Here is a 14700-nt window from a genome sequence, read left to right as displayed (position 1 = left end):
TTCATACCCAAATTGTAAGGTTCTTTATGAGGACCGCCTCATTAGTAGTCATATATTCATACCAGACCACCCCCCCACTTGACCCCTCCTTTACCAGTCGTGGGAAAGACAAGTCCTGGATGAGATGTGGAGATTCAGGCAATTACTTGGAAGACGGTCAGTAAAGATTGTCCAGCTTAACCACTTTTATTTTGAAATGCTACCAAAGCCCAAACATATTTGTACTGTATTACTGACAATGTCTGAAACATTTACAACCACAACTCAATATTCCAGCACAGATGAAATACCCAACAAGGGTTCTAGATGTATATTTTAACACCAAGTAGGCGTGTAAGTTGTTCTGGCCCCAAGTGTACCAGAGCAGGACTTGACTGGATTGTTTACATCCTATGGTGTAGCTCAGTGTGTCATCTTTAATTAAATTCCCATGCCATGTGCAAGACAGGGCACTAAAGCTACAATACATACAGATTTAAAAAAAAAAAAACAAAAACAAACAAACAACAAATAAAACAATCTTTTATGTGTTTCCTTGTTGAAATCTCAGCATTTCATGATTTGAAATGCTTAATATTTATTGTGGTATTTTAATCACTACTAAGTCTTTTAACTAGTGAACTTGATATTAGGGGTGTAGAGTAATTAAATATATTTCAATAATAATTAATTCTGATAACGGGCCTATTGAAAGGGCCATTCTGCAAGGTCACTTTTACTTTTGTTAGTTCAAGTACATTTTGCTGACAAAAGGCAAAATACAGTGTTGATTGTAGAACTTTTACTTGCAATTTTTTTACACTGTAATTTTTTTTTTTTCTTTTTAATAGAATGGAATACTTCTCCCACCACTATTTATTACATTTATAAAATTTTTAAACAAATAAACTGCTTTTTTTTCATTAAGGTTTTTGATAACATAAGTCAGCTGATTGACCTAGTTTTAATTAATGGGTAGGATATACATGATACTAGAGAAGAGTTTGGTTTAATCTTGATTACAGCTGTGACTAATGATTATTTTCATTATCCATGAATTTACCAATTATTTTCTTGATTAATAAACTGTCTAAAATAAAGTAGTAAAAATTGTCCATCAGTTTCACTGAGTCCATGATCACATTTTTTGGTTTTGTTAGACCAAATATATTCTAAGTTTATTGTGATACTTTGAGAATCAGCCATTTCTGCTTGAAATGTAACTTACATTAAAATTAGTTGCTGATTATTTTTCTGTCAATCGACCACCTGATTAATCGCTGCATCTCTGAAGTTGACATTTTAAAAGAATTAATACATTAACAGTGCATTTTATAAAGGCCCTCATTCTACTCAATGAAACAGATGTGGTCAGATAGTTCTGGCCCCGCCCCCCGGTTACCATATTCGGAGAACTTCCTCATTCCAAAGACCGCAGTGCGGGGCCACTTCCCCGCCACCTGTTTCTGAATGAGCCATGGACTCGTGCTCACTCAGCCGGTAGAGTGAAGTGTTTAGAAAAGTGGAGTTAGTGCCGGACAGACGGAGGAGAGCGGACAGGCTCTGGGATACGAAACCACCAAATATTTTCTATTTTGTGCTGTGGCAACATGGAGCTCCGTCGGGTCATCTTATTCCTGTTTTTATTTATTAACCAAGTATTTATCAGCCTCCAATCGAAAGAACGTAAGTACTTTTAACACGTTATGTAAAAGGAAATTGAAAGTGTAGCCTAGTTTTACCGCACCTCATGAGTCAGGAGGTTGGAATCTGTAGCCTGCTTTAAATTTTACTTATGCCTCAACATGCAGGACTTTTTGTTCCATTTTCTTTCCCAGTTATTACACAAAAAATAACGTGATGTGTATACTAATGTTAGTTTTACTATTTGAACCTCATCTAAACAGATTAGAATGATGTAAATTATCAAGAAAATCTGATTGTCTTGTTTATCCTAACTTTATTTTCTTTTTAAATGAATAGTTGAGGTGTAATTTCTGTCCTTTGACAATTTAGGGGACAAGGGGGCACCTGGGAGATGTCTAAACATGTTAGACCTTTTGTTTCATTTGTTGCGCAGATTCATGTATTTCTCTCGTCATGGCAATTTAACTGCCCACGCCTTTCTCATACATTATTAGCCCTGTATGTTGGACCTGGAGGACACGGTAAATGAAGTCCTGAATCAGACCGACATGCTTGATTAAATTGTCAAAGCATGGCATGTGCCCCCCATAAAGCTGTTGGCCCCGGAGATCAAGGCAGATGATTTAATTCTACAGTCAAATCATAATTATTTCTAACAATTTAACAGCCCATCAAACACAAATAGATACTAAACTGTGTGTATTACAGACGCAATAATTAGACCTGTAAATGAGTACTAGTGACTTTCTTTAATAGCTAAATGTGAATTATATTATGTAAAATATTTTCTTTGATGCATCAGGTGGCCTAAATCACTTGTGTGTTTGTTATAACTATGTCATATGTTTTTCTGTTTGTCCCTGTAGAAGTACTGCTGGATATGAGATCTTCAGGATCAGAGTTGGGGTGGTTGACGTTGCCATATGAGAACGGAGTGAGTATTTATACCTCAACAGGCATTTTTAAGACTTCAGGTTGAAGACTTGAAACAGTCTCTCCCTGTGTGACAACAAATAAATAAACAGCAGCTGAAGATTTGTTCACATGTGAATTTAAATTCCGTTTAGCAACAATAACAGAGGCCTTTCTCTGCTCATTCAGTCTACTAAAAAATCTCTCTGGGACAGATGGAATGATTGGCAGCTAGATGAGGTTTGGCAGAGCTCAGCTAGTCTCGTGTTAAACACTACCCTTTCATAAAGAACTTATGAATGCCATTAAAATGTCAAGGATCAACCCACATTTAAATTTACAGTACCAAAGTGCATTTTACACAATCACAGTAGATGGTTTTCATTCCAACACTAAACCATAAAACTAAAATTTAAGATGTTTCTCTACATGATTCCTCCCTGGATTTAGAGATTACAGTAGCAAGATGATCTGTACAGTGGGAAAACATGAGTAAAAGAAAAAGAAAGAGTGGTCCATATGTGGAGAACCATCCCTCTATCTATAGTTCAGTGGCTTTCCATCTAAAAAAAGCAACAGGACATTGCCACTTCCACTGTGTGGGTTATGTTTTCTGTGTGACTGTTCTCAAAGATCTGAGGATCAGATAGGATTTCCGCATGTCTGTCAAACTTTGCTTTGTTCTGATCCAGCTTTCTCACACTGTAGTTAAAATTATACTAGAGATGATTATTTGCAATATGTACTTGTGGCTTCAGCAAACATATTGAAACAAAAGTTGGAAAGTAATTATAAGTGATTGGCTGAAGAGGATATAATATGTCTGACTATGAAAATCACAGACTTAAATGATCTACTGTGTGTCTTAAAGTGCTGCTCTGATCTAATGGAACCAGTTTCACTTTTTTTGAACTAGTACTGATGTCATTTTGAAATATATCACATTTACTTTGCCTCTCTTTTCCGCAAGAGTTAAAGTAATGTATATTTAAGCACTGATTTATTCCCCCGAAGCACACCAGTACTGCTAACATATGAGGTATTAAATTTTAATATTAAATACAAGCCTTTAATCTTTCTACTTGTCATTGCTTCCCCCTCTTAAAAAGTCTTAATTGCTGCCAATTATGCTGCCGTGCCTTTGCACTATGCTTATAAAGCTAATTTAACTATCATAAAAGGTTAGTTGGTATTCTACGGTAGTATTTGCTGGGTTTATGTGTGTCTCACACACATGCACCCTTGTGCGTTAATGGAAAACCACACACGTCGTGAGCGCAGCACATGTCGAGGCCAGTAATCTTAATGTGTGGAAAAAAAGCTTGGGCTCACTTCTGAACTTTATGAGCTTCTCACTCAGCATGAAAGAAGAGGTGTCTCATCAGTAAAACTGGTTCTTGAAAAGAACAAAGCCTCTGAACCCCGTACTTCTTGACTGAAAATAATGCTTTTTCTCCTTTCATTATTGTTGTTTAGTTTGGTGTTGTAGTTTGACTTTTGCCCCTTAAACTGATTCCTCTCCTCTCTCTGCCTCTTTCTGTCTTACAGTGGGAGATAGTCCAGACGGTGGTGAATGGCTCACTTTTCTATACATACAGTGTTTGTAGCATAGACTCTACTGAACAGGATAACTGGTTACGTACAACATTCATTCAGCGGCGCCCGGGGACAACTCGTGTCTCTGTGGAGGTCCGTTTTGTTGTACGAGACTGCAACACATTTGATGGCGCCTCTGTCGCCTGCAAAGAAACCTTCAACCTTTTCATCTCAGAGGCTGATGCTGATGTAGGAACCAACTTCCGCAAAGGGCAGTTCCGCAAAGTGGCCACCATTGCTCCTGATGAGGTCACGCGGGGCCGTGTGCTGAAGGTGAACACAGAAACGAGGACCGTGGGGCCTCTGTCCAGAAAGGGCTTTTACCTGGCTTTTCAGGACATGGGCGCTTGTGTGGCGCTGCTCTCAGTCAGAGTTTACTACAAGACATGCCCATCCACAGTGCAGAGCTTGGCAGCCTTCCCGGAGACAGTGGCAGACGCTCTCAGGGAGGTGGAGGGAGTCTGTGTGGAGAATGCCGTCAGTCAGGCCACCCCACGCATCTACTGCACAGCTGAGGGTGAATGGGTGGTTCCTGTGGGTCAGTGCCAGTGTCTTTCCGGCTACGAAACCACCGGGGACTCCTGCCAAGGTAAGCACTGCCAGAAATATGCCATGCACTCAATTGAGACGTGTTTGTGTTGCTATGTGAGTCGTAGCAAATGAAACACCTCCAACCACGGTTTTGGCAAGGTGTGAGGAATGAGCGCATAGGAATGTTTATTGTGTCTGGTTTGTTTGGAGATGTGTCCTGAAAACACACCATATCTGTCTTGAAATAGTTCAGGTACAGCAGAACTTGGCGCAGGAAAGGAGAAGAAACAGGGAAGGTGTCTGAACCTGTCTGCTTTGTTTAGATTTTGAGGCAACCACAGATTGCTTCAAATGACACAGATAAAAAGCACAAAAATTTCAACAGACTCCCATCAGCACTTCAACATCTTCTCACCTGTTGGCCAATAGCACATTCTTTCCACTGTCTTTCTCTCAGGACGTAGGAATGGGGCTGGGCTGAGACTCTGTTTTATGGATAGGCCCATGGCTGGGGGTGATAACGTACAGTACAAGAAGCTGTGTCCCATGTGGACTTTGAGTTGAAAAGTATGCTCAAAGATGGGTATATGCATACTAAATTTTATTAGAATTTGAACATGTGTTGATGGACACTATTATTCCACAATTCAGTGCCCAAGAGTTGAAACTAAAATATTTAAGCATTAAATATCTTTGTAAAACATTTTGTTTTCTCCATGGACATTTACAGTAGTTACAGTAGAAGGTAAAAAAACAAAACAAAAAACAAAACACATAGTTGTGTACAGTAGATGACATAGCTGTGGCATTCATACTGTAAGTGCTCCTGCTGTTTGTGTGGAAGTTGGCATTCTGGGGTGTGGTGTGTTGAGCTGTCTGGAGGAAACGTGGGAGGAGAGAGGGTACAGAGAGAAGAGGAAGGAGGGAGGAAGGGCACAGTATGCTGTGGGGATTTCTGAAAGGAATTCTTTCACCCTCGCGTCACCTACAGCACTGATTGACTAAAGGAAGGGCCGTGTGAATGTGTCAGAATGACTACCTGAGTGGTGTGTCGTCTCCTCACAAGTATTTGTTTTGAGTCAGTTGCCAAGGCGACAGAAACCACAGATTACAGGGATGAGGCCGACACACCTTTTGGAGGTTATACTGAGTCAGGCTGTGGTTTATGACTCCTGATGGTACGAGTCACCTTAACTGGCAGAGTTTGGTTTCCTCATGGAATCTGTTCCTTTTGAAATGAGCACTTTAATCTTATAAGCTGAAAGAATTTAGTGTTTAATCAGTTAGATGATTGATAAAAAATTGACTCACCAGCTATATTGATAGCTGATTCATCATTAAAGTTGTTTTTTCTACCATAAATGCAAAAAAAAAAGCTTTGGGTTGGGCTTTTGTGACAATAAAACTTCTATTTTACATTTTCCTGTGCTTCAAAGAGTGAAACTTGTGCTAAGGTTGTAGAAATGAAGGCGGTCTAAGTACGGAAGTCAAGGCAGGAATGTTTTAGACTTTTAAGTTCCTGACTCTGAGGCGAGCACCTGAAACGGAAGTTGGCAGGCAGCTGTTGAGAGGAAGACAGGAAATATTTGACTGGAAAAATTGTGATTCCAAAGTCTGGAGGATGACCTGTATATTAGGATGCAGGAAACATGTTTTATTACGTAAGTAAAACACAATGTTCTTGCTTCTCCCAGCCAACTCTCTAATGTAAGAAACCTACAGTCTCATTCCAATTTTTAGGTTAACTGTAGAAAGTGATATCCTTATCCAGGCTCATGGCCTGCATGTGGATTCCACTGAAGAGCCCAACTGTTGTGGGAAAAGGAAGTAAAGTGAGATGAGGAGGAATGCTGACTGACACAAATAAGCAGGTTGTCCTTGGAGTCAGAGGGTGGGGAGTGAGTCGACAGTTGGTGCATGAGGGTGGTTAGTTTCGTGGCTGCTTAGTTAGGTGTGGAGTGTAATTTAGTCAAGAGGATTAGTAGAGCAACAGGACAGCTGTTAGCCAATGACATGCCCCGCTTTGCCTCCCTTTGCTCTTTCATCCGGTTGTTAACACACGCAACGAGCTCCCTAATCCATGTTCCCACTCATTAGAACAATGGGCCGACACAAAGAGCAAAAAACAGATTCAATTAACAGATGCACCGGTGCGGATCATAAGTCCTTTTCACATGTGTGTTGTAGTCAAAGAGAGTGTGGGAAGCAGAATTTTCCATCAAGTGAAATTAAAACTTTGTTTAATGAATGAAAGTTTTGGATCAGATTCAAAAAGATATTTCAACTTTTTGTAGATTAGCAAAGTTCTTAACAAAGTACGATAATAAAAAAAGTAGTGAGACTTAGTCACTGCCAATATTTGCATTAACAATGTTTGTATTCATGCTTTGCACACATGCCGCCATTTGCGAGCTGTATAATGAGTAATGCAACATATTTATGGCACCACTCTGTCCAATCTCAGAGACAATAGATGAATAGGCCTGGAGTTTCTTTTGCTACGTGACAGAGGTCCTGCTGCTCCAGCTCAAGATGAAATGGGCTGGCCCCTTTTTCTTATGCGAAAAGACCTCAGCTACACCCCCACTGCCGCCAAGTGACTCCCCAGAGAGAACTTCTGTTGGTGCTCCAGACCTTTACCCCCCATCCCCCATCCACCCATCTATTCATCTCTATCCCTCCTACTCAAACTCAACCTGCTGCTTCTCCTGCACTGCGGCAATACTCAAGAGTGCAAAGGTCCTTCTGCTTTGGTGGTGAAGTAATGCGACCACGTCTTCATTCCAGGGTTCACTCGACCTCTTTTCTCGGCCACCAGCACAGGGGCCACATGAAAGGCTGCTCCCTAGGGAGACAGCAGAGTGAAAGCAGAAACAGGAGATCTTTCATAAGATCCACTCTTTTAAAGTTTTTTTTTTTTTTTTTACTGTGCTCTGAGGCCTTTATCACAGAAAGTATGTGCATCTGTTTCCATGAACACACTGAAAAACATATTTATTTCCAGCAGCTTTTCCTCTTTCCTGATTCTCTTGTCCACTAACTATTTAACCTTACATGCTGTAATTTGTGACTGGTGTCGGGGGTTAGCGGAAGGAAGGAAGAAAGGGAGGAAACATCAGTCTCACACTGACTTGCTCTTGCGTCCCGGTTTCTGTCCAGTCTGCATGTTCATTAACCTCCCATGCCCTGGAAGGCTGCTTATCTGGGTGCTGAAATGTTCATCACAGCACTCCACCAGTGTCCAAGGTGCCATTTCCTTTTGGCAAAAACACAAATATTATCTGCCTGCCAGAGAATATGAGCTGAGAGTTCACAGTGGAAAGGCAGATCAGATCACCTGATGGATTTAATGCACTGCTGTCATCCGGTTGACACCGGCAGTGTGACCTGAGATTAGGCCTCCAGGCGAAAAAAGGCAAGTGGAGGCAGATCGTCAGGGAAATCCCTTTTCATTCTCTGGATACAAAGACTCAGTGATTATAGGTTACTACCAACAAATGCTTCCTGTTGGGTGGAAAGGGCTGGTATTACAGAGACAGCTTCATTGTTTGAATTTTGATCTGTCGTCCCTTCCTGTGTTTGTCCCTTTCACAGTTATTCCAATATGTCATGCATAAACTAAAACACACCTTTTTCTCTCACACAGCATGCAAGCCAGGTTACTTCAAGCCATCTATATCGAGCGAGTTATGTCAGGTTTGTCCTGATAACACCAAGCCCTCTGCTGCCGGCGCCAGTGATTGTCAATGTGAGGAAGGTTTCTTCCGCTCCCCTTCAGACCCTCCAACATCCCCCTGCTCTGGTAACAACCCCACTCGCTTACACATTACTGAAAAAGTCAACTTTTATACTCATTAGAGGCAGATTGGAGGACCTATCTAACTGCTCTGTCATCCACTTCCTTCCCTTAGCTCCACCCAGTGCCCCTCGTGATCTCACATCCACCACCCTGTCAGCAGAGAGCAGGCTGCAGCTGTCCTGGAGCCCACCGCTGGTGACCGGGGGCCGCAGTGACCTCACCTACAGTGTGGTGTGTGAGCGCTGTGACGGAGCCTTGTGCGTCCCCTGTGGCGAAAAGATCCATTTCGAGCCAAGTGCTACAGACCTGAAAGAAACCACAGTTGTCGTTACTGACTTGGATTCTCATCTGAACTACACGTTCACGGTGGAGGCTCACAGTGGCGTGTCTGAGTACAGCACTGAGAGGCCCATAGCGACCATCACCACTGCTCTGGACTATACTGGTGAGCGTGGTCACATGTAAAGCCTATATATATATATATATATATATTGTGGTGTGGTGTGTGTGTAATATATATACTATAAATATTATATATATATATATAGTATTTTTTTTTTTTTTTTTTTCCTGTTTTTCTTTTCTAGTGAAGTGGTAACCCTTCCCTTTGCAACAAGCTGAACTTACACATTTGATAAAACAAAATTCCAACAATAGAGATCTCATCTAATCTCTTTTTGGCACAAGTAGAGCTACGTAAAAAGTAGTCATCAAGAGTCACAGACATAGAGCGTATGAACATTTAACCATGTTTTACAGCTGTGTCATTTTATGTCTGAAATCAATTCTTCTGAAATCATAAGTTCACAATCATGTTTATAAGGAGTTTTCATAAAATTAGGAAATATCAAGGTTATAAAACTTGAGTTTTTCAAAAGGTCTAGGAACATTAGGGTGAAAAGAGTGATAAAAATGTTTAGACATTTTTTCATGTAATATTGTGTCAGTCAGTAAAAACTCTTTGTGCTTACTACACAAAGAGGAATTCAGTCTGACCCACTGAATCCCAAAGGCTTTCATTTCCAAATGTCCTTTCCAAACACTGCGATTAGTCACTAACCATTATTTTGCTTTCTGCCTCTCACCGACTGCTAGATCCCCCCAAGGTGAGGTTGATCCATCTGGATGATCACAGCCCTACCAGTCTGTCTCTGTCCTGGACTCTGTCTCGCAAACCTCCGGCCCACATCAGTCAGCGCTATGAGCTTATGTACCGCAGAAAAGTAAGACAGAGTGCTTTGTGCTCATTTGTCTTTTTTTCCCTCATTCAAAGTTTTTAAAAGGTGCTTAAGGGATTTCTGGTTAAGATGAAATCTATTTAAATCCACCCACTTTCAATTTTCTCCTTGCAGGATGATGGTGGCGAGCGTGATGTGACCACCTACACAGTCCTGATTTTGGAGAAAAACTCGGTTCAGATTAACGACCTGACACCAGACACTACTTACATGTTCAGGGTCCAGGCACTGAGTCCTGAAGGCAACCCTGGCAGCTACAGCGCGGAGTACGAGTTTCATACTTCACCATTAGGTACCAGCAACCTTAAAATATACAGAAGATGAAACCGCTTCTCAAATGTCACTTGGTATAAACTTTTATTTCATAGTTGAGTTGATAAATGTTTCTGTTTCTGTGATTTTGCTCAGCTGAGTCTCAGATCCAGAACAACTCCACCATGGTGATGGGAGCTATAGTCGGAGTAGCACTTATTCTGCTTGTTGTGGTGGCTGTCCTGTTGCTGCGTAAAAGGTTGGTATCAGTGCTTTTCATATCCACATTCAACGCCTGTGTCATTCAGATAAATGCTATCTACAAACATGCAGACTGTGTGATTACATGCCACAAGCTCAAGTAAATTAAGGACACTCTGGTACGACAGCTTAGGGGGGTTTATGAGTAATAGCTGGTGCTGTTATTGAATACAGCCTTGGTTTTTTGAGCCAGGATGGACCTGCAATTACTAAAAAGCCAGTCTGTATTCTGTTTAGTCCTTTAGTGACTAGTGTTGTTTTCCTCTCAGGAGATTGAGCTCTCGCGGCAGAGGAGGACCAGAGGATCCCTACTTTTCAACAGGTTAGAAAACAGCACACACAAAAATAATTCAGATTATTTACTGTTGAAACAGTTTTGGTCTTATATAATGGTCATTATTTCATCCTCAGATCAGCTCAAGCCTCTGAAGACATACGTAGATCCACACATGTATGAGGACCCAAACATTGCCATCCAAAAGTTTGTCAAAGAAATTGACCAGAATGCGATTAGCAAACAAAAAGTCATCGGTGTAGGTAAGTGTTTTTAAACAATTTACCTTCCAGTTAATAAAATGTCAGAGCGCTTCAGTTTCTGACATTTCCTCCTGCTGTCTGTCTGCCGATCAGGAGAGTTTGGGGAAGTGTTTCGGGGTGTGATGAAGTCTCCTGGGCGAAGCGAGGTTGCCGTAGCAATCAAGACCCTGAAGCCAGGGTACTCAGAGAAACAGAGGCAGGACTTCTTGAGCGAGGCCAGCATCATGGGGCAGTTCTCGCACCCAAATATCATCCGCCTGGAGGGAGTTGTCACCAAATGTGAGTCGTGACCTCTGACAGAAATCAAACCGCCGTTCACAACTTATATCTATCAGCTGTGTGTATGTTTTTCTTTTGCTACTGTCTCTAACTAACTTTTTTTTGTTTTAATTTTCAGTCAAGCATGCCATGATAGTGACTGAATACATGGAGAACGGAGCTCTAGACACATATTTGAAGGTAGGTTGTCGTTGTTGCAAACAGGATGGACACATGACTTTAAACTTAATATATTTATTCCTTAATATTTGTATTCCTTGAAAACTCGATATACCTTATCCAATCCTCTGCAAGAAAACTAATGAGCACATTTCCCAGAATGTCAAACTTTTTCTTTTATGTATGTGCAGTACAAACAGTAAAAAGCAAAAACAGACCAAAGACTGGAAATTATAGCACAATAAAACTCAATTAAGAATAAAGTATAAGTTTTAAACAATGCATTTTTTTGTTCCCTTTAGGACCGTGATGGAGAGATTCCTGTGTATCAGCTGGTGGGAATGCTGCGTGGAATAGCTGCTGGCATGAAATACCTCTCTGACATGAGTTATGTCCACCGTGACCTGGCAGCAAGAAACGTTCTGGTGAACAGCAACCTGGAGTGTAAAGTGTCTGATTTTGGTCTGTCACGTGTGCTGGAGGACGATGCCGAGGGCACATACACAACCAGAGTAAGTCTTACAGCTATATTTCACAGCCTAAAAGCACAGCAGCAGAAAGAACCCCCCCCCCCCCCCCCCCTTTTTTTTTTTCTAGTAACCAATGTCAGCCTGTTAATGATATTTTTGCTCTCAAGTGTCCAATCTAAAGTGTTGGTCTTTCAGCACCATGTGTTTCCATTCCATTCACGACTTGTTAATTTATCTCCTCTGTCAGGGAGGTAAAATCCCCATTCGCTGGACCGCCCCTGAGGCCATCGCTTACAGGAAATTCACTTCAGCCAGCGACGTGTGGAGCTTCGGCATCGTCATGTGGGAAGTCATGGCATTTGGAGAACGGCCCTACTGGGACATGAGCAACCATGAGGTATATTTCATCTGTCAGATCTTCTTTCCAACTCTTATGGTTGAGATGAGGGATTGTTTTGGCCTGTGTAGGTCAAACTTTAATGTATATTACCACTGAGACTGTGCGCAGGGTAGGTGGTGATTGAAAGTTGACTGATCCTATGTAGTTTCCCACCATCCTCTTTCAAATTAGCTGTTAACATCAACATACGAATGCAGCACTTTTTTGGACTGCTGCCAATGCAAACACTTCAGTCACTTCAGTTATTATTATAATTTAAATCTAAGCACTGCCTTCACTCTGCCCTGGTCTCTTTCTCAGGTCATGAAGGCGATCAACGAGGCCTTCAGGCTTCCTGCTCCGATGGACTGCCCGTCCGCTATCTACCAGCTCATGCTCCAGTGTTGGCAGCAAGATCGCTCCAAACGACCTCGCTTCTCAGACATCGTCAACATTTTGGACAAACTGCTCCGAAGCCCTGAGTCTCTGAAAACCATAGCTGACTTCGATCCACGGTATGAATGCTATTTTTTTTTATAGACGTTTAAAATTTGGTCACAAAGTATTAATACATTACATCTTGTTTGTTTAATCTGGAGAAAAAAATCAAAGTGTAAAAACGACAATTTGCCGTTTTACTTCCGCTTTCTCTTTAACTAGAGCAGTTATTAGTCATTGAAACATTCTGTAACTGTCTGGTCTACAGTATGTTGACTGTAAAACTGGTTCTCTCTTGTTCAAACATCATCACATGCGCACAGTGTACATAAAGCAGCAGTAAACGGTAATGAGTAATCTAATTATACATTGTTTCTTACAGTGTTTCCATCCGCCTACCGAGCACCAGCGGCTGTGACGGCACCATGTTCAGGTCGGTGCCCGAGTGGCTGGAGTCCATCAAAATGAGCCAGTACAACGAAAGCTTCACTCGCGCAGGGATCACGACCATGGAGCAGGTGCTCGCCTTGAGGCATGAGTAAGTGCACACATGGCACAGGTGCAGCTGCACTGATGTATCTGGCACCATGCCACATTTTGTAGTAACACAGAATGTATTGAGCTCTCAGCTTGAACATTTGTTATCCTGTTTGTGATGCAGGAATACCCCACTCCGCCTCAGCCCACATCATTCCTCTCATTCTCTTCTACTCTAACTTCTACAGCAGTCATTCCAGCCTTTTAACACTCTACATTATATAAAGTGATCATGTTTCCATACAAATGAATGGCCAAGTCAATCATTCAACCATGTATCTAATTTTTTATTTCACTATTTCAGCTGTTTATTCATTACTTTTAGCTACTTATTTTAACCATTTATGCAGCCACTCGCTTTATGAACTACTTCACAATATTTTCAGGGGTGCAAGTACCCAAAACAAAGTCCGTATTATTTTTAGCACACTCAAAACAGTGTAATTTATCATTTCCTTTCCTTTCCAGAGACATCAGGAATATTGGAGTGCGGCTGCCCGGTCACATGAAGAGGATAGCCTACAGCATCCTGGGCCTGAAAGACGAGACCAGCTCCCTCAGCGTGTTTGCAGTGTGATCTAAGCATTCCTCCAAATCAAAGAGCACTGACCGACCATGCCATTTCACTCATGGAGAAAGAGGACTGAAGTGGGGGGATGAAACTGAGCTACTCTGCAGGATTGTGTTTTTCTTTGGCACAGTGTGGCATGACTGAAGAGGATCCCCCAAGCCACTCAGAAAGGACTGAGATTGAAAACACTTATGTACTTTATGATAACAGAAGAGGAATAATTTATCTTTATGTACAAAATGTTTCATATGTTGAATATAAACAAGTCATGTGATGTAGTTAATAAATGAGAGACAATGTGAGTACTTGGCTTTATATTTACTGAATGACTGAAACATTTATGGCTCTTTATGATTAAGGGCTTTTTCTCCCAAGCACTCACTTTATCCTGCCAGTGTTTCTGGATCCTTAAATCAGTTTGTTTTTGCTACATTTTTTGTGATCAACAAGACTTGCTTTTACATTTGGAATAAATGTTCCACTCAGGGCAAAAGATCACACATTCGTATGTTTTGTAGTAACTCTCTGTATCACATGATACATTTTCCTCATATCATTTGTTTACACCATGTCTTAATTCACCTGTCCATTTTTATTTAATATTTATTTTATTTTATATTTATGTCATTTGTTACATGAGAGCTAACTGATAACTGGCCCATGTTTGCCAGTTTGACTGTGCTTTTTTGTGTTTAAATAAAATCAGTGTTGCCTGTGACTGGGTCACTTTCCTATCCTCAGCAGTCGTCAATGTGTATTTGTTTTTTGTTTTTTAGCCATGCTAGCATATGGCTCTATGAATGGCAATGTCACTTTGTCAATCGTTCAGCACTTAAATATCTTAACAACAATTTGATGGACTGTCATGAAATTTTACACAGACATTCATGGTCCCCAGAGACTTTGGTAATCCCCTGTCTTTACCTCTAGTGCCACCATGAGGCTGACATTTGTAAAACAGAGGGAAATACCTCTACAACCTCTGGATGGATTGTAAACTTTACAGATCCCTTAATTTTTCATCTGATGCAATCATGTCAAATTTCAGTTTCTCCAATACTCAACAAACTACCTTAAAGAGTACTGCCATTCCTTTACGTTGTGTTTATTAACAA

At 41.1% G+C, this 14700-nt stretch overlaps 1 protein-coding gene across 1 annotated transcript; it reads left to right on the top strand.

The window, feature by feature from the left end:
• Window positions 1-1518: 1518 nt before the first annotated feature.
• LOC111222863 (ephrin type-A receptor 2-like) lies at window positions 1519-14293 on the top strand. Its single transcript, XM_022746748.1, has 17 exons — window positions 1519-1665; window positions 2493-2560; window positions 4087-4723; window positions 8312-8467; window positions 8577-8909; window positions 9560-9687; window positions 9817-9994; window positions 10111-10213; window positions 10485-10537; window positions 10627-10752; window positions 10846-11031; window positions 11150-11211; window positions 11493-11702; window positions 11908-12057; window positions 12361-12554; window positions 12860-13015; window positions 13483-14293. Exons 1-17 carry the CDS (start codon window positions 1590-1592, stop codon window positions 13589-13591), a joined length of 2925 nt encoding a protein of 974 aa, XP_022602469.1. The 5' UTR covers window positions 1519-1589; the 3' UTR covers window positions 13592-14293.
• Window positions 14294-14700: the final 407 nt, after the last annotated feature.

The sequence above is a fragment of the Seriola dumerili genome, unplaced genomic scaffold (genome assembly GCF_002260705.1).
Source record: "Seriola dumerili isolate Sdu_G_001 unplaced genomic scaffold, Sdu_1.0 BDQW01000109.1, whole genome shotgun sequence".
Lineage (NCBI taxonomy): Eukaryota > Metazoa > Chordata > Actinopteri > Carangiformes > Carangidae > Seriola > Seriola dumerili.
This window is presented reverse-complemented; position numbering and strand designations above follow the sequence as displayed.

Bases quoted from the DNA above. Each gene is read 5' to 3' on its own strand.
- LOC111222863 (XM_022746748.1), top strand. From the start codon at position 1,590: ATGGAGCTCCGTCGGGTCATCTTATTCCTGTTTTTATTTATTAACCAA. The intron at 11,703-11,907 runs GTAAGTCTTACA...CTCCTCTGTCAG, and splicing joins AGGGCACATACACAACCAGA to GGAGGTAAAATCCCCATTCG. The intron at 12,555-12,859 runs GTATGAATGCTA...TGTTTCTTACAG, and splicing joins ATAGCTGACTTCGATCCACG to TGTTTCCATCCGCCTACCGA.